Source organism: Ascaphus truei, chromosome 1 (genome assembly GCF_040206685.1).
Source record: "Ascaphus truei isolate aAscTru1 chromosome 1, aAscTru1.hap1, whole genome shotgun sequence".
Taxonomy (NCBI): Eukaryota; Metazoa; Chordata; class Amphibia; order Anura; family Ascaphidae; genus Ascaphus; species Ascaphus truei.
This window is the reverse complement of record NC_134483.1, coordinates 241,177,392-241,200,541: the sequence shown is the minus strand read 5'-3', so window position 1 is coordinate 241,200,541 and position 23,150 is coordinate 241,177,392. Positions and strand designations below refer to the sequence as shown.

The following is a 23,150-nucleotide window of genomic DNA, read 5'->3' as shown; positions in this document are numbered from 1 at the left end:
CCAATTCTCCATCCCAATCTTGTTTTTTTTTTTTAATTGACGGCGTGGAGGTTGAGGGGAGATTGTAACACTTGGATTCTTAATAGGGACTTCCTTATAGACTTCCATTCCCTTCCTCTCCAACCCACCCTTATAGTAGGGCATTATAACAGAGCCTAGGCTTAGTACCTCTATCATACGTGGCATTACACACTGCCTATTTATAAATATGACGCAACAATAAGAGATTTGAAGTCCTGCTAATAATTAAGCTCAAGCAACTTGCATAAAATGATTATCATTTGATAAATTTTCATGGTGAAAATGCATCCCCTTTTTTTTCTTTGCCGCAAACTATTGATTTTACGATGGTTAGCTGAAATTCTTTAAACATCTGGTGCAATTGGTAACCAGCACAGTGTACAACTAAATATTCAGCAACCAACACTCTAAATCTCGTAGTCTTTGAACTGCGTAACTACCTAGCAATAGATTCAGCTGTGGCTAGTCTGCATTTAACTGCTGTGATTTAGAGCCAGCCTAGTGGCTAACTGGAAGCAACAATTCTGATATCAATCAAGCCTAAATCACATATATTAAATAACAGGCAGTTAATCCGCTTTCCCCTAGCTTGGCTTGCATGCCAACTATCTCGTTATCTTTCTTTGATGTGGCATTCAATGTGCATTGATCTGTTGCAATTTGAAACTAGCACATCCTCTGACCTCGATCTCTGACCACCTGCACGGCATGAACGTCTTTTAATTCACTGTATTGTAGCAGCACCAATTTTGTTTTTTCCCCACCTTATTTTAGAATGTGTATTTTTTAAATATTTCAAATTTGGATTGTTATACACTATTTACTTACTAGGTGCTCAGGTATATGTATGCTCTGGATATTACCTTTCCACCAAATAGACATCTGGGATTTAAAACATTACACTGTTTCTGTTCTCCACCCTATTTATGGGCATATATTAGATTGACTGACATAATTACAGGTTTTGTGTGCATACTGTAAAATTGTGAGCTTTGTCTTTCCTGTGTATCAGTTGGGAGTTCTTTTATGTTTAGACCTGCTGCTGTCCTCTAAGTAATCAATTATCCTAAAATCGAAGAGGAAAGTGGGCACTTTGGATTTGTTTAAAATTTGCTTTTTGATTTGCCATAACATCAGGAGATTACTCTGCCCCATGCGACAGTCCCGCAGATCTGGCAGTTTCTATAACTAGGGTTTCAAAAAGGGTTCAAGCCTGCTTCACTGAAGGTTACAAGTACACAACCCCTGTAAGCTCGGAACCCAAATCCACTAAATCATATATAGTGTCAAAAAGTTTGCCACTGGGATTGTGACCTCATTTATGGAACAAAAGACAAAAAGGCTTAGAGCTATGTCATCTAACGTAACATATTATATAGTTAAATACTTATCTGTAGATATTCTCATAATCAGTCACTCATTTAACTTTTTTTTTTTTAATTTAAGTGGGTGAAAATCAGATCAAGGAAATGTACATTTGCAGTGAGTAGGACAGGTGGTCCCCTAGGAGAGAATGAAGGTTAGAAGGAGGTTAAAGAGCTCAAATGTGCAGCTAAAGTAGCATTGGGATTGTCGGTAGGTATGGTCAAGTCTCCCAGGATGACCGTAGATGTGTCAGAGGAGAGGAAGTGAGGAAGCCAGGTGGCAAAGTTATCAAGAAATTGAGATGGAAGTCCAGGGGAGCGATAGATGACAGCAAAATGGAGGGAAAGGGAGAAAAGATATGAACAGCGTGGACGTGGAAGGATGAAAGGGAGAGAAGGGGGGGGGGGGTGACATAATGAGCAGCTTGGGTAAAGTATTATGCCTCCACCCACATTAAACACTCCACCCTGCCTATTCACTGGTCTGGGGGTGAGGCTAAGAAAGAGAGACATCCATAGAGTGCAGCAGGAAAGGTGGTGTCTGATGCGAGTCAAGTTTCTGTAATGGCTAGAAGGTTTAGAGAGTTAGAAATGATGTGCTGGATTGCAGTAAGTTTGTTACAGACAGATCATGCAATCCATAGGACACAGGGAAGGGAGAAGTGAAATTGGGATGAGGTTCTCATTAAAGCTTCATAGGGGATTTAGCTCTAAAGTGCAATAGTGCGATCCGTGCCTTTGTGCTTGAAACTCTCGTTTGACTTGAGTATGAGTTTCCATGCGTGTAGTGCCTGGCTGACACTAATGCACTCTACAGAGTTGTGTTTCTCAACCAGAGTGCTGCGACCCCCAGGGAAACACTCTGCTGGCTGCGCCGCTGATGTCCTGCACTGTCAGGAAACTGAGAGGCTGCAATATGACCTCTCAGCCCAACACAGTAGAGTTTAGAAAAGGCAGGTTGTAGCCTCACCATTGTGAATGTGAAGTGTTATAGAACGAGGTGATGCGTGTGCTATGTAAGAAGGGAGGCAATTTGAGAAAAAGTGTGTGTGCTATGGAACAAGAATGGGGGGGTTGTATGTGGAGTGGGTTGGGAATAAGGCGGAAGTGTGCAAGTAGGGGTGAGTGATGGGTTTGTGCTTGTGAGAAAGGGTTGTTGGAGTGAGAAGGATTGCAGGGGTACACTGAGATTTTTAACGTTATCCAGAGGTGCCCATGTTCAAAAAAAGAGGGAGAACTACTGCTCTAGAGCAGGGGTGCGCAAACTACTGGTGCTACACCCCCTGCCTGCTCGTGCCCCCCTTACCTTTTATGTCAGCGTCAAATGATGCCGCGGGGTCATGTGGCGTCACGTGACCCATGATGCTGCGTTGCCGTGGCAATGAGTCGCCGGAAGCCGACTGAATCAAGGTAAGTGAATTACAGAAGCCTCGCGCCATGCCCCGGCATTTAATTTAAATGCCTTGGGGAAGAGCATGGGACCTCTGTAGCCGCTGCGTCCCCCCTATAAAATGTCCTGCAACCCCCTCTTTGCACATCCCTGCTCTAGAGCATAACTTCCATGCCGCTTTGATACCGCCCCTCTATATTTAGTGGAGAACACTGGCTACTTATACACTCAAACTAGAAAGGGGACCCCCGCAGCTGTCAAGAATGGTGTAGGTGTTCCCTAGGTAAGTATAAATGTCTAAACGAACAGAGGAGAGAACAGAAACCTAGAATGGGCCCTCTAAACACCTGGTGGGTGATATATGAACGGGTTAAAACATAATACTTTATTATCCACGTAAAATAATGTGGAGTAAAACGAGTATTAAACGCTCAGATCCTAGGTATGAACACTGCGATGTTCCGGATCAAAAATACAGACTGCAAGGAATACTAAATTAGTGTCTTTCAGTTTGAACAAGTGGATGGGATAAACCACTTGTAAGGGTAAACCAGAGACGGCTAAAAACTCTTGTACCGCCACTTATTAGCATGCACGCAGCAAATGCTAGCAGATACTGCCGCCAGCTGACTCGCGAGTAAGCATGTGAGTTATGCGCGTGCACCCGTATGCCTGGCATAAGTGTTCATACCTAGGATCTGAGAGTTTAATACTCGTTTTACTCCCCATTATTTTACGTGGATAATAATGTATTATGTTTTAACCCGTTCATATATCACCCAACAGGTGTTAAGAGGGCCCATTCTAGGTTTCTGTTCTCTCCTCTGTTCATTTAGCTACTTATACACTCCCCAGGTCTTGTCTTCATGCACCAAACATTTAAAGACGAGCAGGCTTTGCATTTTATAAGGGACTGAAAAAATTGAAGCACAGACAGGAAAATAACTTCTACTGCATCAGATTGCGTATAGATGTGTGAAACAAATGCAATCAGTGTTGCAAATGACAGTTGGCTCATCTCTGTTATGAGGTCTGCTGCGTGAATGTGCTATGGAGTGGATCCAGCTGTCGAACGCATCGAGTTTGTCACCCATGCCCTTTCCCTCAATTGTTTGCCGGTTATGTTTTGCCGCCCACGGTTCTCTGTGCTCACAGGCGATCACCCCCCACAGCTTTCTCAATCCAACGCGTTTCATGATTATAGATGTACTTCATTAGGGATGTTTTTCTTGCATGTTGCACATTTTTATTCCATTCATTTATGATTTTTATCTGGAGAATATGAAGAAGACTTATTAGAATGGAAGAGCTTTTCCCTGCTAAATGTTTCAGGTTCAGCTACTGTATACACTTATGTAAATCAGGGTAAATTATACAGTGATAATAGGTACTGTTAATTTTAACATGTTTCTATATTTATTATCAAATGTATGCCGTTGTATCACCTAGCACAGCGTTTCCCAAACTTTTTTTTCCGTGACCCGGTTATTTTTGAACTTCTCCTTCGTGACCCACTAAAAATGTTATCGCCTATAGGTAAAATAAAACAGTTATGAATGTCCATACAGATTTCATATATTCTCTCAATCCCCTCTATTCTCTCTCCCCCACACCCCATTCTCTCTCTGACCTGCACAGACACACACAGTCACTGACCTACAGACACTCACACAGACAGACCAACACAGACACTGACCATGCACAGACACCCACACAGACACAGACGGCCTGCAAAGACACAAACACAGGCACTGATACACACACAGCCACTGATACACACACACACACGCAGCCACTGACACACACGCAGCCACTGACACACACGCACACACAGACACTGGTACACACACGCAGACACTGGTACACACACGCAGACACTGGTACACACACGCAGACACTGGTACACACACGCAGACACTGGTACACACACGCAGACACTGGTACACACACGCAGACACTGGTACACACACGCAGACACTGGTACACACACCCAGACACTGGTACACACACCCAGACACTGGTACACACACCCAGACACTGGTACACACACGCAGACACTGGTACACACACGCAGACACTGGTACACACACGCAGACACTGGTACACACACGCAGACACTGGTACACACACGCAGACACTGGTACACACACGCAGACACTGGTACACACACGCAGACACTGGTACACACACGCAGACACTGGTACACACACGCAGACACTGGTACACACACGCAGACACTGGTACACACACGCAGACACTGGTACACACACGCAGACACTGGTACACACACGCAGACACTGGTACACACACGCAGACACTGGTACACACACGCAGACACTGGTACACACACGCAGACACTGGTACACACACGCAGACACTGGTACACACACGCAGACACTGGTACACACACGCAGACACTGGTACACACACGCAGACACTGGTACACACACGCAGACACTGGTACACACACGCAGACACTGGTACACACACGCAGACACTGGTACACACACGCAGACACTGGTACACACACGCAGACACTGGTACACACACGCAGACACTGGTACACACACGCAGACACTGGTACACACACGCAGACACTGGTACACACACGCAGACACTGGTACACACACGCAGACACTGGTACACACACGCAGACACTGGTACACACACGCAGACACTGGTACACACACGCAGACACTGGTACACACACGCAGACACTGGTACACACACGCAGACACTGGTACACACACGCAGACACTGGTACACACACGCAGACACTGGTACACACACGCAGACACTGGTACACACACGCAGACACTGGTACACACACGCAGACACTGGTACACACACGCAGACACTGGTACACACACGCAGACACTGGTACACACACGCAGACACTGGTACACACACGCAGACACTGGTACACACACGCAGACACTGGTACACACACGCAGACACTGGTACACACACGCAGACACTGGTACACACACGCAGACACTGGTACACACACGCAGACACTGGTACACACACGCAGACACTGGTACACACACGCAGACACTGGTACACACACGCAGACACTGGTACACACACGCAGACACTGGTACACACACGCAGACACTGGTACACACACGCAGACACTGGTACACACACGCAGACACTGGTACACACACGCAGACACTGGTACACACACGCAGACACTGGTACACACACGCAGACACTGGTACACACACGCAGACACTGGTACACACACGCAGACACTGGTACACACACGCAGACACTGGTACACACACGCAGACACTGGTACACACACGCAGACACTGGTACACACACGCAGACACTGGTACACACACGCAGACACTGGTACACACACGCAGACACTGGTACACACACGCAGACACTGGTACACACACGCAGACACTGGTACACACACGCAGACACTGGTACACACACGCAGACACTGGTACACACACGCAGACACTGGTACACACACGCAGACACTGGTACACACACGCAGACACTGGTACACACACGCAGACACTGGTACACACACGCAGACACTGGTACACACACGCAGACACTGGTACACACACGCAGACACTGGTACACACACGCAGACACTGGTACACACACGCAGACACTGGTACACACACGCAGACACTGGTACACACACGCAGACACTGGTACACACACGCAGACACTGGTACACACACGCAGACACTGGTACACACACGCAGACACTGGTACACACACGCAGACACTGGTACACACACGCAGACACTGGTACACACACGCAGACACTGGTACACACACGCAGACACTGGTACACACACGCAGACACTGGTACACACACGCAGACACTGGTACACACACGCAGACACTGGTACACACACGCAGACACTGGTACACACACGCAGACACTGGTACACACACGCAGCCACTGGTACACACACGCAGCCACTGGTACACACACGCAGCCACTGACACACACGCAGCCACTGACACTGCTACACACACACACATACACACACACACTGATACACACACACACAGACACTGATACACACACACACAGACACTGATACACACACACTGATATACTGATACACACACACTGATATACTGATACACACACACTGATATACTGATACACACACACTGATATACACACACACACTGATATACACACACTGATATACACACACACACTGATATACACACACACACTGATATACACACACACACTGATATACACACACACACTGATACACATACACACACTGATACACACACATACAGACACTGATACACACACACACACTCTCCCCTATACACACACAGACACACACAGTGAATTATAGGCAACGACGGATGTGAGTGACTGGAGGGGGAGGGGGGGGGAGGCGGGGGAGAGAGGAAAGGACGGCGTTCCAAGCAGGCGGCTCCACCGCCTCCCCCTGCCCACCAGCGACCCCTCAGGCACCATTGCCCGCCCCCGCGCCCATCTCCCGCACCAACTGACTTTGGGAGACAGTGACTAGGTGGGAGACAGTGACTAGGTGGGAGACAGTGACTGGGTGACAGTGACTGGGTGGGTGACAGTGACTGGGTGGGTGACAGTGACTGGGTGGGTGACAGAGACTGGGTGGGTGACAGTGACTGGGTGGGTGACAGAGACTGGGTGGGTGACAGTGACTGGGTGGGTGACAGTGACTGGGTGGGTGACAGTGACTGGGTGGGTGACAGTGACTGGGTGGGTGACAGTGACTGGGTGGGTGACAGTGACTGGGTGGGTGACAGTGACTGGGTGGGTGACAGTGACTGGGTGGGTGACAGAGACTGGGTGGGTGACAGAGACTGGGTGGGTGACAGTGACTGGGTGGGTGGGTGACAGTGACTGGGTGGGTGACAGTGACTTTGATAGTTACTGGGTGGGTGACAGTGACTGGGTGGGTGACAGTGACTGGGTGGGTGACAGTGACTGGGTGAGGTGACTTACCTTGCCGCCGGACGCTTTCCCCTGCTGCCCCTGATATCCCAACGGCAGTTGCCCGGGACGGGAGGTGGGCTTGGGGGTGCGGGAGGGGGGCCACGGGAGGTGAGCTCAGGGGAAGCACGGGAAGCTGGCTGCGGGGGGAAGCGGGCCGCAGTAGGAGCTAGTACTTCCCCCTCAGTCCCACGTAACGTGCGGGCCGCAGAGGAGCTGGTACTTCCTCCTCCGTCCCACGTTGGGAGCGGGGGGGGAGCCCCTGCTTGTTCTGCGCATGCGCGCGGGGCCGCGGGGGAATCGCCGCCATTTTTTTTTACTTGAGGAGGGGGGGGGGAGGGGGGAGAAACGGGGACACCGCGCAGCCAGCCTCGCTGCGACCCGGCAATTTCGGTTCCGTGGCCCGGTGCCGGGTCGCGACCCACCATTTGGGAAACGCTGACCTAGCACAAATGTAACCGAAGAAGTGCAGTGGTTTTATTGTCTTAATATATATACATATCTCTTTCTATAAAGCTTAGCAAATACATTTAAATAGCAAACGTTCCCGTATTTTCTAGACCGTTTCCACTTACTTTACTTTTGATGCATTTCCTCAGGTAAATTAATTGTATGAGGATAAAATAACATATAGGGAGATACAGCTGGGGTTAATGTCGCTGGTCCTCGGGTCTGTGTGTACACCTGCTCTGTGGTAAGCTAGATACAAGTTTTGCATCCATTTTTGTTATTCAGAAAACCTTCTGCCTGTAAAGATGTCTGCATCTATCGTATGCACAGTAATTCTCAAATCTGCTATTGAATGTGTCTTGTATTTTGACAGTCGAAATATTCAGGAAAAACGCATTAACTAATTTGGACATAAATTGAACAAGAATGAACTAATGCTTTTCATAAAACCTACAGCATGCTTCGTTTTATAGTACAACAACCTTATTGCATGCAATATATTTTATTTGCATATATACATATGCATCTATATAGCTTAGACTGGATCTGATATTCTGGAAGCATAGAGTTGGTATGTTGCAGCCATAGAAACACTGCCTACGTTTTCCTCCTCCGCATTATTTGTACACTCTTGAGCACTAATGCATTTTGAATCAGTTGTTGCTGCTTATATGACATGTCTGCCCATTCTCATCAATGGGGAGCAATTGAACGGCTTAGTCCTCATTTCTTTCTCTGTATGTGTGTATCTACTGTATAAATATATATATATATATATATATATATATATATATATATATATATATATATATATATATATATATATATATATATATATATATTTATCACACACACATGTCTTCATTGTTTAGTACAGTGTATAATGTGAGATTGCAGCAGCAACAACTCCAATTGTATCTTTTGTAGACTTTAATCACAAGTAAGTGTGTGTGTGTGTGTGTATATATTTATTAGTTGCTTGAGACGTTGGAAACTTGCTGTTTGTGTTAAATCAATTATAGAAAGCTTTTGTCTACGCTTGTATGTATTCTCCTGTAGCACATCAACTCTTACTTGGGGAACTATAAACATTAGCTGAAATGGTCAATGAAAAAAATAATCTTACTGTTTTATTTACTCCTTTTGCATGAACGGTAAACAAGACGTACAGTGTTACATGGACGAGTGCTTTTATTTTATTACAGCTTCTATAATGATGCTACATGGAATTGTGCTTTTAAGGAAAAGAATGATGTTTAACAGCTGGTCTTCATGTAACATGAATAAAGTAATGCTCTTCCCAGCTTTAGAAATATTTATCTTTACATATTTACCAAACGGGGTGTATTGTTACCGCTATTTCTTGTGCCCTTGTTTTATGCAATGGAAGTATACAAGATTGTAGAGGACTCATTGGTGAAATACATAAATGATCATTGTTTCATTATCCATTATCCATCCACTTATTACAAGTCCTACAAATCCTGATAAAATATAAGGGAAACCAATACAAATCTCATAATAAAAAAAACACTAGCCTGACATATATATATCTATATATATCTATATATATAGATATAGATATATATGACACATCTAAAAAAATGTATGTATAATATATGTATGTATGTATGTATATGTATATGTTATGGTGAGTAAAAAAAAAAGTGACAAAAACCCTCCACAGCAAAGCATATAGCAAATGGAAATCTAACTGTATGCTCATTTGTATGTCTTAGGCAGGTCTGCAACCCCACCTTTCACCATTATCACCCAGCACACAGCACTTCCACTGCAGCAAGGGATTCTGGGAAATGACATGCAAATGAGCACACAGTGCCACTTTTTGCTTCAAAACCATTTTAAACATGGTTCCCTATAGGCTTAAGCTTGCTGCATGGCTGTGCTTAAAGTTGTGACCATGCAGCAAGCTTAAGCCTATAGGGAACCATGTTTAAAATGGTTTTGAAGCAAAAAGTGGCAGTGTGTGCTCATTTGCATGTCATTTCCCAGAATCCCTTGCTGCAGTGGGTGTGCTGGGTGATAATGGTGAAAGGTGGGGTTGCAGACCTGCCTAAGACATGCAAATGAGCATACAGTTAGATTTCCATTTGAATATATATATTATTATTATTATTTGTAGCCGAAGGTGATCTGTGGTCCCCTGATTTCTGGGGAACCCCAGCTCCTAAGAAGAGAAGGCTTGTTCAACAGGCAAACAGAAAATGGCCATCACTCTGACGGCCAATAGAAAAGCTGGTGGCGTTTTGGCTTTCTATTGGTGACCCCAGCAAGCCATGTCAGATTTACATCCTTTTATTGGGAACTGGGTCCATTTGAGTTCAAGGGACCGCAGATCAGTTTTAAGGGTCCACCTTGTTGAGGTAAAAAAAAAAAAAAACAGGGTTGTGGGGGGGTGGGATTGCTCCTTTAATATATGAAATATTTGCACAAATATTTTCCTGACATTTTGGGATCTAATTATGGGTAGAGTTTTTGTTACTTTGTAACACTGTTTTTTTTGTGCTCTTTATTTTCTAGGAAAACAAAGCACCTTCACAATGGAAGTGGATATTAATGGAGATAACAGGACTAACATTGCTTCTATCACAATACCCAATTCAACAGAACAGACTTCTCCAGCAAAGCCCGAAGCAGAGAAGCCTCGCTGCTCCAGCACACCCTGCTCGCCAATTCGTAGAACTGTGTCAGGCTATCAAATCCTTCACATGGATTCCAATTACTTGGTTGGGTTCACTACTGGTGAGGAGCTTTTAAAATTAGCTCATAAATGTGCAGCCACGGAGGAGAATGCTGGAGAAACATTGCCAACCTTCCGCTCCAAGCAGCACGAGGCTGGACTCTCGCGCTCATCTCGAATGTACAAAACTAGAGGTAGATACTATCAGCCATACGAAATCCCTGCAGTCAATGGAAGAAGGCGACGGCGAATGCCAAGCTCTGGTGATAAGTGCAATAAGGTTATTCCATATGAATCTTACAAGGCTGTTCATGGTCCTTTGCCTCTTTGTCTTCTTAAGGGTAAGAGAGTCCATTCAAAATCTTTGGACTACCTCAATTTAGATAAAATGAACATCAAAGAATCAGCCGACACAGAAGTGTTGCAGTACCAACTTCAGCACCTTACTCTGAGAGGGGACCGCATGTTCGCAAGAAATAATACCTGAAGAGATCTGTAGACATCTAGTTGGCATCTGTCCACTACAAACTGCAGAGGTATACAATAATGGGTTGATGTTGGCAGCAACAGTGCAACCCTACACATTTAAATTGAACAGCTTACTGAAGATGGATTGAAGATTGAACATTACTTTGTAACACTTGATAATAAAGTTTTGGTTCAGGTACATCAAGTGTTCAAGCCATTTCTGCTCTTGAAGAGAGACAAGTTTAGCAGTCTGAAGTTGCCATAGGTTAAGCAGTAGACACATTTCTACTGTAATACTCTATAAAACGTGAACAATTATTACAGCTTTGGAACATGCAGGGAGCATCAGATTAACATTCCTAATTTTGAGCTATAACCATTTAAAATAGTTTGTCACTGATTTTACACTAGACTATCATTGTAATTGGTGGAGTACAATTTAGTTTAGGCGATGGTTAAAAATAAAATGTTCGTGAATAATTAATATTTTAGCATTTAAGACATTCATGGTTGTTTGTTTAGTAGGTTACTTTTTTGAGTGTCTTAAAATTGGTCTGTTGTAATTTCAATGTAACTGGATAAAAATTTAGCATAAAATATTTCTGTAATGAAATTATAATTTCTTTTCGTAATCAAGATCACTGTTAATTTCCTTTTTGTAAGGATTCTGCATCTTCATGCATTCCCTTTAAAAAAAAAAAGTAATCTGTATTTCAAACTTGTTTAAGATGTTATTTTGAACCTGTGGTATCTATTTTGAATTTTGTCAAATTACACAATTTTTAAGACATTTTACTTTTAACATGAATAAATGTGTGGATCTATTCAACAAAGTATAGATAGTTTAAAAAGCTGCTTAAATGTGCAATCCCATGTAGTCATCAAGAAAACAATCTTTTATAATGAATGTAACTGTAATTATAACCACTAAGAAAATCTAATCCTGGTAATAACAAAGATTTAGCAGCTTAACTTCTTTTTAATTATAGATTTCATTTCTTCCAAGTCCTCTGAATGGGGCAGCGGTTGTCAATCAAGTGTTTTCTTTATCCCATCCTTTTTCAAGAGAGACAATGAAGATGAGAGGAGTGGAAAAGGGAGGGAGCTCTGACTTTGCAAGCTCTGGTTGAACACACAGTGACATCAGACAAAAGGGAGCAGCCAGGGGAAATAAAACCCCTCCCAAGTCTCGGCTCACCATGTTTACAAAGTAACTTCAAAAATATATTTTTATAAATACTAACAGGTGTCAGATTTGGGTAAACAATGCATTAATCATCCAGAGGTCATCTGGCACTAGTTCACTTTCGACCTACAAGTGATTGCCACTTTAAAGCAGAAATCCAATTTGGATCCTTTTTTTTTTTTTTTTTTTCCCAAATTGGATTCAACCAGCGGGTCTCCGGCGCTGAACCACATTAATTTCATCTCCTGGGACCCCCTGCTCCCCTGGATACTTACCTCTGTATGGCATGCCCGTATCTCGGCGCTGTTTTAAAGGTCCTAGTCGCCAATAGGAATCCGCACCTGATTACGTCACGGCTTCCTATTGGACCGAGGGACACGGGAGATTTGAAGCTGCCATTGCATGAACCACAGCAAGCCCAGCCGGAGCAGCTACCAGCACCCGCTACCAAGGTAAGTATCTCAGGAAGCAGGGGGTCCCTGGAGCTGAAATGAATGGGGCTCAGCTCCGGAGACACCCATGCTATGTGCAAAAGAAAAATGAAAAAAAAGCTTCACTTCAACTGCTGCTTGGAATGAGATTTGTCATCATCTATATTTTCATTAATTAAGCCCAGTATTCTTTTCTATGATCTAACCTGGCATCATAGAGGATATCCTGCTGATCTGTTTTAATTAAACATACAGCCCATGGCCCTCTAACAAAAACACACACACTCCCACAATCATTTGTCACCCTTCGGGGAAACATTTTAAGCTAATTACAGTTATTCTAAAACCCTATTTTAATGTTGTAGCTCTGCAGTGATCTGCTTGTAATATTTAGATTTTGGGGGATAGAAAATTTTCCTCCATAGCGAGTAATAGTTTTTATATTACATGGACAGAATGGCATACCAGTTGAGTGCAAATTGATACAAAAGGTAATGTGGGCCCTGATCTGCTTACAATCTAGAGGGGGACGATGTTGGATAAATATCCCCATACACTTAAGTTGTTGACGATATCTCCCTAAAGAACTTGATATACTTACACTATATATATATATATATATATATATATATATATATATATATATATATATATATATATATATATACATATACATCTTGCAGTACTTGATATACCAACAATATAATGTCATTTTAAAAACAGGCAAGGTAAATAGGGTATAAATTGCACATTGATGGAAACACCATTGTATTTATTTCTATCATCGTCCATTATCAATGGTATTCAGCTGCTTAACTCCACCATGCAAACTAGTCTCATGCATGACGTCATCCAGACCTATGTGGTTGTTTGTGTGTTTATTGGAAACTCAAACATCATCACAATTACATTTTTGATGTACATCTGAGCTTTAGAGCAATTCAATTAGTAAAAAAAAAAAAAAAATACGTGCAGAAAATTTCTGTTGAGAGATTCTATGACACAATATCTTGCTCTATTAATGGTGCAATCATTTTCTCAAAATACCTGCCCCTAGTAGTTTATTTTGATATTCATTAAAAAAATTTTTTTTTCCTGTGGTGGTTCTATAAAACCAGTTAAGCAAAAGCCATTATCTAACCCCACAAAAAGTGAGCATTATTCTGTGCTATGGTGTATTTTGTATAGTCTATTTTAAATTCTTAAGGCAACCAAGTATTTCTTGAATGATAAAACAGCTAAAATATTAGATTAAGTAATATATAGTTGACTGGTTTATTGCACACCTATATGTTGCTAAATTGTACGATGTCTTTACAGATTAATGTCATGTAGATAAAGCACTGAGCTGGTTAGATCTAGAGAACTCTAGATATCATTTATTAGGTATGGACTTATTAATTATAATATCAATCTCATATTGCTATTGTGTTTTCACTACCTTATTCCACATAATACTTTCCAACTAACTACTATCATACTTCTAGCAATCTGCAAATTTAGCTTAATGTACAGATGTAACAGACTGTATTTTACCTGTTTAAAGCACAATAATGCATTACAACTTGTGCAATTTGCCATGGAGCCACAAGTTACAATATGACGCAAGTTGCGCGTCAAATCACATCATTTAGTGCCTTACCGTGATCAAACCGGTACAATAACATCTGCTACATCTGTATGTATATATGCAGTCCTGCATCTGGCTCCTTTAAGAAGGTGGCCCTGTCAACAATGACCCTCAAACAAGCACCTGTCTAGATGCTGGGCCAGTGGTGACGTTACCAAGCATTAACGTCGGTAAAGGCAGGTGAGTAAGAACAGGGAGGAAACAATGTGGCAAGACTTTAGTAAGCAAGTACAGATAAATATTTTCACAGTGCAATCTGATTCTGTTCAAATTGATACATTCTCTGAGAATGTCATTGATTTTAATGTAGTAGACCTCTGAAGTTTGGATCTGTTACGGGTGGAAGCATCACACGTTACAGATGTAGCAAGACTTGCCGTCTCCGGCCCCGTGGTCGTAAGTACCTGCGGTGCTGGAGACTGCGATGTGCAGTGTTCATTCTTCTGAATGGGGCCCCAGCGCAGCGTTAATTCTCTTGTTCTGCGACCACCACGGTCATGATGAACTTAGCTACATCTGTATGTATAGCCCTATTACATTTCCCTTCCTGGAAGAATACGGAGCGAAAAGCAATAATAAAAACATACTATAATCGTGAAGGATTAGATAGTGTTTGCGGTAATGGACTTAAATTGGGTCACTACATAACGGGATGCTTGCATTCCTACCCGCAAATGCAAGCTTTACTGAGGTCTATTACTGTGAAACCAATTACAGAGAAATGTAACATTTTGCAATATGTTCCCTGAGAATGTGTTAAACTGTTTTGGGGAAAATAGTCATCTGTACTGAGGCCTCATTATTTTTATTTTTTTTGTAATTTTTTCTTTTCGCTCAATCTACATTGTGGTGGCATATCGCTGCACTTTCTTTATATCGGTTGCTTAGCATCTCAGCCGTTTCCGCCGCTGACTCTATGTAAATGCATACTGTCTTGGGCGGCAGTTGTTGACCGGTATCTTGATAAAGATCCCATATGTAGGATTGAAAAGTCGTTCAACCGTTAATAAATGTACACATTTGTTTGTAAAACAGTCTTTTCTATTGAGCTATTCTACAACAACACGCGCACACACACACACACACGCACACACACACCCTCCACTGGTTAAATGTTACTACACCTATAACATGTAAAAACGCGAAGTGTGATGGTTTATAAAAATTGGGCATTTTAATTTAGGGTGCCAGTTATTGTATGTAGCTGATGTGCAAAAAATATTTCTGGACTGTTTGAATTTGACCAGGTTTAGAAGTACACGTGCACTGGTTGTCGGAAAGCTGTATTCATAGTTCAGGGTTTCCCAACAGTGGCATTTTAATCTGTCAAACTGTAATTTTTAAATTCTGGGGTTTAGAGAGAACTACTGAACCTGTATAATAAGGCAATATTCACTAAAGAGTGATCTAACAATTGAATAATTCGCTTGATTGATACCACCATCATAACTTAATTTAAAAGCCTCTTTGTTGCTTATCTAATTTTTATGACTAAAACATGATTAAAATCCCCTTAGACATGGTTAAACTGTTGATTAGATCCACATATTGGTTTATTAAAGAGCAAGTAATAAGTTGTCTTAGAATTGAATAGAACTGGAGATTCTAAATAAGTTGCCATTTGTAACCGTTCAGTTTCATTAGTAAATTGTTTTAACGGCCACATACAACCCGTACGCATTTTGGCTATTGTTACTTTGCAAATTAATTTTGTAATTGTATATACATGATTTCCATAAAATATATAAATATTTTATAACTGCTAGTGTTTGTTACATTGGTTTCCAACACTTTTAATAAGCACTGGTCCTTAATATAAATAGAAAACGTATGTGATACAGTAGTAGGCACTACAAGTATATCTGTTTTGCTTCAGGAGTGGCATATACAGTAGCACTCTGTATAGCATTGCACGGTGAGTCGTTCAGGCAGTGATGGAATAAGCTAAGCAGCATGGTATTTCTGCTGCCTTTTAACATAGCCATACTATTAAGAGTTTTCTATTCTGTTTGGGTGTTTTACATGATATTTGCACTGATGGTTTAATTTCTCATGAGATGACGTTCTCTGTGTATAAAAATCTCCTTTTGGAGTTGAACTCTAGGCTGTGGATTTTGTGATTGATCTAACAGAAGAAAATTGAGGTCAGGTTTCATCACCTTTTTGAACTTTGCGTGCCATCTAGTAAAGAACAAACAAAAAACCTCCCATGGTGAAACAAAAAATTTTTTCTGACGTGTTACCTGAAAAATATGTTCAAATGTCTCCGTTTGTTCAGTGCGAGGTTTTTGGATGTTTTCCTGGTAATTTAATTGTTCTAAAAAAAAATGTGAGTGTTTTCTTACAAACACTGTACCCAGGGGTCTTCTCACAGGGTCTGTTTCTATTAGATGAATGCTGACATTCTTGCATATGTGAATATATTTATGCAGAGGCACTTGTGGAATATAAATGACTATTTCATCTCTTTATTTATTTGCTGTGGCTAGTTTCAGGAAAGCCCAGGGCCAGTTTCAATGATCATACTTTGTTTGCTCATGACACTGGAAATCATTAAACTGATGTAAGTTTTAAAATAAATTGCACTCATCGTTGCTTATTGTATTGGTGAATTATCTACACTGATCTGTTTTTAGTTTGGCAAGTAACGGATAAGCAAATGCCAAAAATAGAGAACATTTTTTAAGAGTTTAACCTCACTATTTATTGAAGATTTACAATGGAACTGTTTTGGGCAATGAAATAATAAAAAATCTATATATGGTTTTTTTTCTTCCTTGTGTGATCTGTTTATATACGGTAGATACATGTCTGACATTTTTACCACTTCCAGGCTATATACCAGTAAAAATGTGGATTTCAGGTGACTGTTTCTATCCAACATGCAGATTAGATTCCATTGGCCACAATAGTATACATCACATAATACTTCAGAATATCACAGACCTACCCGATCGCAGGAGTCGCCAACTCCAGTCCTCAAGGGTCACCAACAGGTCAGGTTTTCAGGATATCCCTGCTTCAGCAGAGGAGGCTCAGTGGCCCTTAAAGCCTGAGTTGACCACCCCTGCTCTACTGCATGGTGTGTTTAATCTTTAAAACCAGAAGTTCTTCCTTCATTTCAATATCTCCTTTTACCAGCACTGACTTTCAATTTTATTTTTTTAACATTTTGTGTGATATGATACCCTAAAAGCAAGAAATAGCAGAGTAAGGAAAGGAATGAAAAATCAGTACCATTACAGCAAGAGGTTGTTACTTGGCATGCCTTGGTTTTCATACGTCAAAAACATAGCTGGTTGAGAAAGATGCAGCAAATTGCTAGGTATCCTTTAAAAGTGCAATCCCTCTTAGGACTAAATTGTATTAATGGTAGTGACCATGTCACAAGGTTACATCTGGGTGTTTGATGACCCTTTTTATAGTACAATCTGACACCTGTAAGTATTAAAAAAAATTAACTTCCATAAACAACTGGTGTCATCAGTGTCTAACACTATTTGGAAATATAAACCCACTCACTGAAGCCATATCGTATCATCGGGGGTAAAGCCATTGTAATGTGCTCCTTACCACGGTGAAATATTGGCAATATTTTTAACATTGGAAATGAGTAGTTAACTATCCTGGAAGCAGAAGAAATGTCCACAGCTCTGAACAGTTCTTTCACAGTTTTGAGATATTCATGTCTGAACAGCCAGCTTGCTCATTGTTCATCTTTCCTTAGCACCTCCTCTTATCCACCCAGTTGTGGGATTCAGCCGGTTCGCACCGGTTCGTGCGAACCTGATCCTAGATTTTCCAAAGTTTGCCGAACCGGTCTTTAATTCGGAGACAGGCGCGGGGAGATGGTATGCGGCGGCAGCGGGCCCCAGGTGTTAAAGAATCAGCCAGTAGTAGAATCACTTGAGGCAGAGCAGAACTGCAGGGGAGGAGCGCCATCTAGCAGTATGGCCCCCTGAACTTCCGGTGTCTGATGCTAGAGCGCGCTCCTCACCTCGTGCTTCTCTGCCTCAAGTGTTTCTACTACCAGCTAATTCTTTAAGCCGGGGCCCTCCACCGCTGCATACCATCTCCCAGTGACTGTCCACCCAGGTAGGCATGGGAGGGGGAAGGAGGAAGGGAGATCTGAAGATGGGGGGGAGGGGGTTTGAGTGGGACCGGGGGAGATCTGAGTGAGAAATCTCTGAAAATGCTGAGGGGGACGAGGTGATCTGAGGATGCTGAGAGGAATCTGAAGATGCTGAGGGGGACTGGGGGAGATCTGAGGATGAGGGGGACTGGGGGAGATCTGATGATGGTGATTTTTCACTGTGAAAGGGCGGTAAGTTGAGAGAACTGGTTGCTAAAATTTCCGAGTCCCACCACTGTATCCACCTACAGTACCATATATGCAAATAAATAATGTAAACCGAAACTGCAGAATGTTTTGTTATAGATCAGAAAAGCTCCTCATTTGATGTTTCTGTTTGCCGTGAGGATTTTAATGGTAGGCGTTTAGGGGACAGGCATTTGTTTTAGAAATAGTTGTTTCGTTGCTTAGAGATTGGCCTTACAATGTGTTAGCTTGTAATATGTTTACACTTCTACTCACCAATCAAGACTTGGGCGAGTTCAATTCAGCCTTTGATGCTTGTAAGGCTGCTGAAATGACAGCCAGTGATGTGTGCAAGCATTTGTAAATATTTTACCATAGACCATAAAAGTGAATACAAGGGTAAAAAGTCAGGGTTTTTTTTGGTGTGGAAGATAGGAAATATAATTAATGCAAGTGTAAGTATTTCTAATTCTTAGAAACCACATTAAATCACATTCCATTTGAATATCTGAAAACGTGTTTTTCTTTTTGTAAGTTTTAATGTATACCAAATTCAAATGTCACATAGAATATCATACTCCAAGGTCAGAATTCATACAAACTGGCCAAAGGATAGGTAACCCAGTTTATTTCAGGAGAATCTGTCATTCTGATTAAAGCCCTGGGGAGTCTGAGTGTTTTATCTTATTTGATGACTAAATCTCTTTAATCGTTAAGGCAATGTAATATCTCCAGAAAACCAATGTAGTTTGAAAGATTAAGTACTACATTTAGATGAAGGCCACTAATCTTAATTTGAAAAACAGAACAGGTCCCTTTTTAAAGGTGCAATCCTCTAGCTCAGGGATTTGTCTGGGGGGGGGGGGGGTGCGGGCGGTTGCAGAGGCCCCGCACTCTTTCCCAAGGCATTTAAATTAAATGCCAGGGGATCACGTCAGGCCTCTGCAATTTCCCTTACCAGGATTCAGGAGCTTGGTGTGACTCGTCACCATGGCAACGTGGTAAGGGGGCGTGAGCACTGGGGGGAGCAGGCAGGGGGGTGCAGCATGAAAAGTTTGTGCATCCCTACTCTAGCTCAGTGGTTTACAACCTTTTTTTTTGGTTAATGAAGCCTACTGTATGTGAAATTCTGTGGAACCCCAACCCTCTCTAATAGCGCGTCTGAGATCAGATGCATTGTAAGGAACCCCAACCCTCTCTAATAGCGCGTCTGAGATCAGATGCATTGTAAGGAACCCCAACGCTCTCTAATAGCGTGTCTGAGATCAGATGCATTGTAAGGAACCCCAACCCTCTCTAATAGCGCGTCTGAGATTAGATGCATTGTAAATTCTTCTGTATTTGGTAAAATGTTAAAATGACCTGAAAATTACAGGGAACCCTTTAGGGATGCCCAGGGAACCCACGGGTTCCTAGGAACCTTAGTTGAAAAACACTGCTGTAGCTGGTCAAAAACTTTTTGTAAAGAATGCAAAAATCTAATTGGTTTCCTTAAACAAATCTAACCACGCTAAAAGCAACATTGGAGCTGTTTTTGTTTCTTTGATGTATTTGTCTTTATTTATATAGTATTATCAATATAGATGGCGCTTCATAGTAGTAATACACGTGACACTCAAATAACAGAACTTGGGAATAAGTGCTTCAGACATAAAAATTTACATTTAGGAAGAGGATTCCCTGCTCCGAAGAGCTTACAATCTAATTGATCATGTGTTTCCTAACTTGTCCTCAGAGAGCCAATAAGCAATAAAGGTGGAGGAGAGGAGGTTTTGCCTGTGCACACAACATAGCCACAGCCAAAGGAAATCAAACCCTTCCCTTGGCATGGTTACAAAAGAACGTATTTATGAATAGTTCTAGGTGTTAGGTTTTATCAAAGATGATCGATCACACAGATGTAATCCTGCTTCCATTAGTATTCTTTGGTCTAGGAGGGATTGACCTTTTATATCTCATATTTACCTGTAATAGTAGTGAATACTAAGTAAGTTTTTGTGTTGGTATTTTTTGGACGCCTGGTTTTCAACTCTTGCAATATGATGGAAAATTCAGTGTCATGTTTTACATTTTCTTTAGTGAGGTTGTCCACAGTATAATCACCAACAAGTGAATTCCACCACATTTGTTTTTATTTTTAGCCATATTTTGCACAGCAGGATAATGTTTGTAGTTATAGCTGCAGTTCAAGCTGTCGTTTATAAAAAAATAATTAAAAAACATTCAATATGTGTATCAATAAAATCTACACACCGACAAGTGATTAGCTAAATTGCTGATCAATCCGTTCTCCTGTAATCGCTCGCTGAAATTCGGCTGGGGGTTCACGAAATGCATCTTGAGTAATCTGCTGCTACACTGACAAAGTTCTGTGAGGAAGATCATGTGACCAGGCAGGCACTAGATTCAATTGGTTCACTGCTAGAGAGGGCAGGGCTCAAAAAGGTGATGCTGTTTCAGAAAGTTAAGAGTATGTGACTTTGTATATGGTTGCTATAGGAACAAAAATGCCTGGTACATTCAAATACATTTAAAAAAATGTCTTTAAAACTTTTATTTTTTTAAATGCTACAAGTATTTTCTCATAGTACAGAACTAATTTATTTATAAAAAAAAAACACGTAGAATATTGCTTGAACTGCAGCTTTAATATTAGAGTATTATTGTACTAACTATTGTGTTCTTTTTCTATTCCCTCTTCACTCCCTCCAAAACATCAGGAATTAATTTGTTTATACATTTTTTGATGTTTTATAATTCTTTTTTTATCAATATCGTTCTTGATTTTATAATATTATATAATTCTTTAGCACATATTCTCACTTTACAATCATTCACTGATGAAGTAGCACCTGCTATGAAATGTGTTGGATTTGATTGTGTGCTATCTTTGCTCTTACATAGTTACATAGTAGATGAGGTTGAAAAAGACATCAAGTTCAACCTATGCTAAATTTAGACGACAGATAATTTTATCCTATATCCGTACTTACAGTATGTTGATCTAGAGGAAGGCAAACAAAAACTCATGAGATAACATTGGATGATATATCACTGAAAGGGAAAAATAAATTCCTTCCACACTCCAAGAATTGGTATTCAGATTACTCCCTGGATCAACATTCTTCCCATGTTTACTTATTTGGTATATCCCTGTATACCTTTCCTTTCTAAAAAGATGTCCAACCTTTTTTTGAACAAATCCATTGTAGCTGCCATCACATGGGTAATGAATGCCACATTTTAACTGCCCTTACTGTAAATAACCCTTTCCTTTGTTGCTGGTGAAATCTCCTTTCCTGTGTCCTTTTATCCTGCCCTTGGCATGAATAGTTCTTTTGAAAGTTCCTTTTACAGACCCCGAATATATTTGTATATAGTTATCATATCCCCTCTTAGACGCCTCTTTTCTAATGTAAATAAATTCAATTTAGCTAGCCTCTCCTCATAAGTTAGATTGTCCATCCCCTTTATTAATTTGGTGGCTTTTCTCTGCACTCTCTCTGGTTCCATAATGTCTTTTCTAAGGAGTGGCGCCCAAAATGATACTCTATATTCAAGGTGTGGTCTTACTAATGCTTTGTAAAGGGGCATAATTAATTTTACTTCCCTTCCATCCATTGAACATTTAATGCAAGATGAGATCGTGTTTGCATTTTGGGCACTATTGCTAAGCATGCTGTCTACAAGCACTTCTAAATCCTTCTCCATCAAAGATTCCCCTAATTTATCCTCATTTAATTTGCCAGTCGCCTGTTTATTCTTGTTTCCAAAATGTATGTACAGTATGTATGTCTTTATTTATATAGCGCCATTAATGTGCATAGCGCTTCACAGCAGTAATAAGTGACAATCATATAAATAATAAATGTGTTATATCAAAGGGTAGAAGTGCTTCAGACATAAAAGTAACATTTAGGAAAAAGTCCCTGCTCTGAAGACCTTACAATCTAATGGTAATGTAATAACCTTACATTTATCTGTATTGAACGTCATCTGCCATTTACCTGTCCAAGTTTCCAGTCTATCCTGCTCTTATTCTCTATTGAGCAGTCTTTATTAACTTGCCCAGTGAACTTTCTTCAAATAATGCTATTTGAGACTGTTTGGTTTCTGTGTGCTCCTGTGCAGTGACTTCGCCCTTGAGCGCTTGTGCTGCTCCCTAAACAGAGGTGATTGCAGCAATATCTGCGCAGCTGAGTGGGGC

At 41.5% G+C, this 23,150-nt stretch overlaps 1 protein-coding gene across 6 annotated transcripts in view; it reads left to right on the top strand.

Annotated features, from left to right (window-relative positions):
• MACIR (macrophage immunometabolism regulator) overlaps window positions 1-17,391 on the top strand; it is a 49,673-nt gene extending 32,282 nt beyond the window's left edge. For all 6 annotated transcript variants that reach the window (XM_075602258.1, XM_075602268.1, XM_075602230.1 and 3 more), the window contains one exon: window positions 10,751-17,391. In XM_075602258.1, the coding sequence (XP_075458373.1) occupies window positions 10,771-11,397 (627 nt within the window). In that variant the 5' untranslated portion in view covers window positions 10,751-10,770 and the 3' untranslated portion in view covers window positions 11,398-17,391. The remainder of the gene's footprint in view (window positions 1-10,750) is intronic.
• The last annotated feature ends 5,759 nt before the right edge of the window (window positions 17,392-23,150 follow it).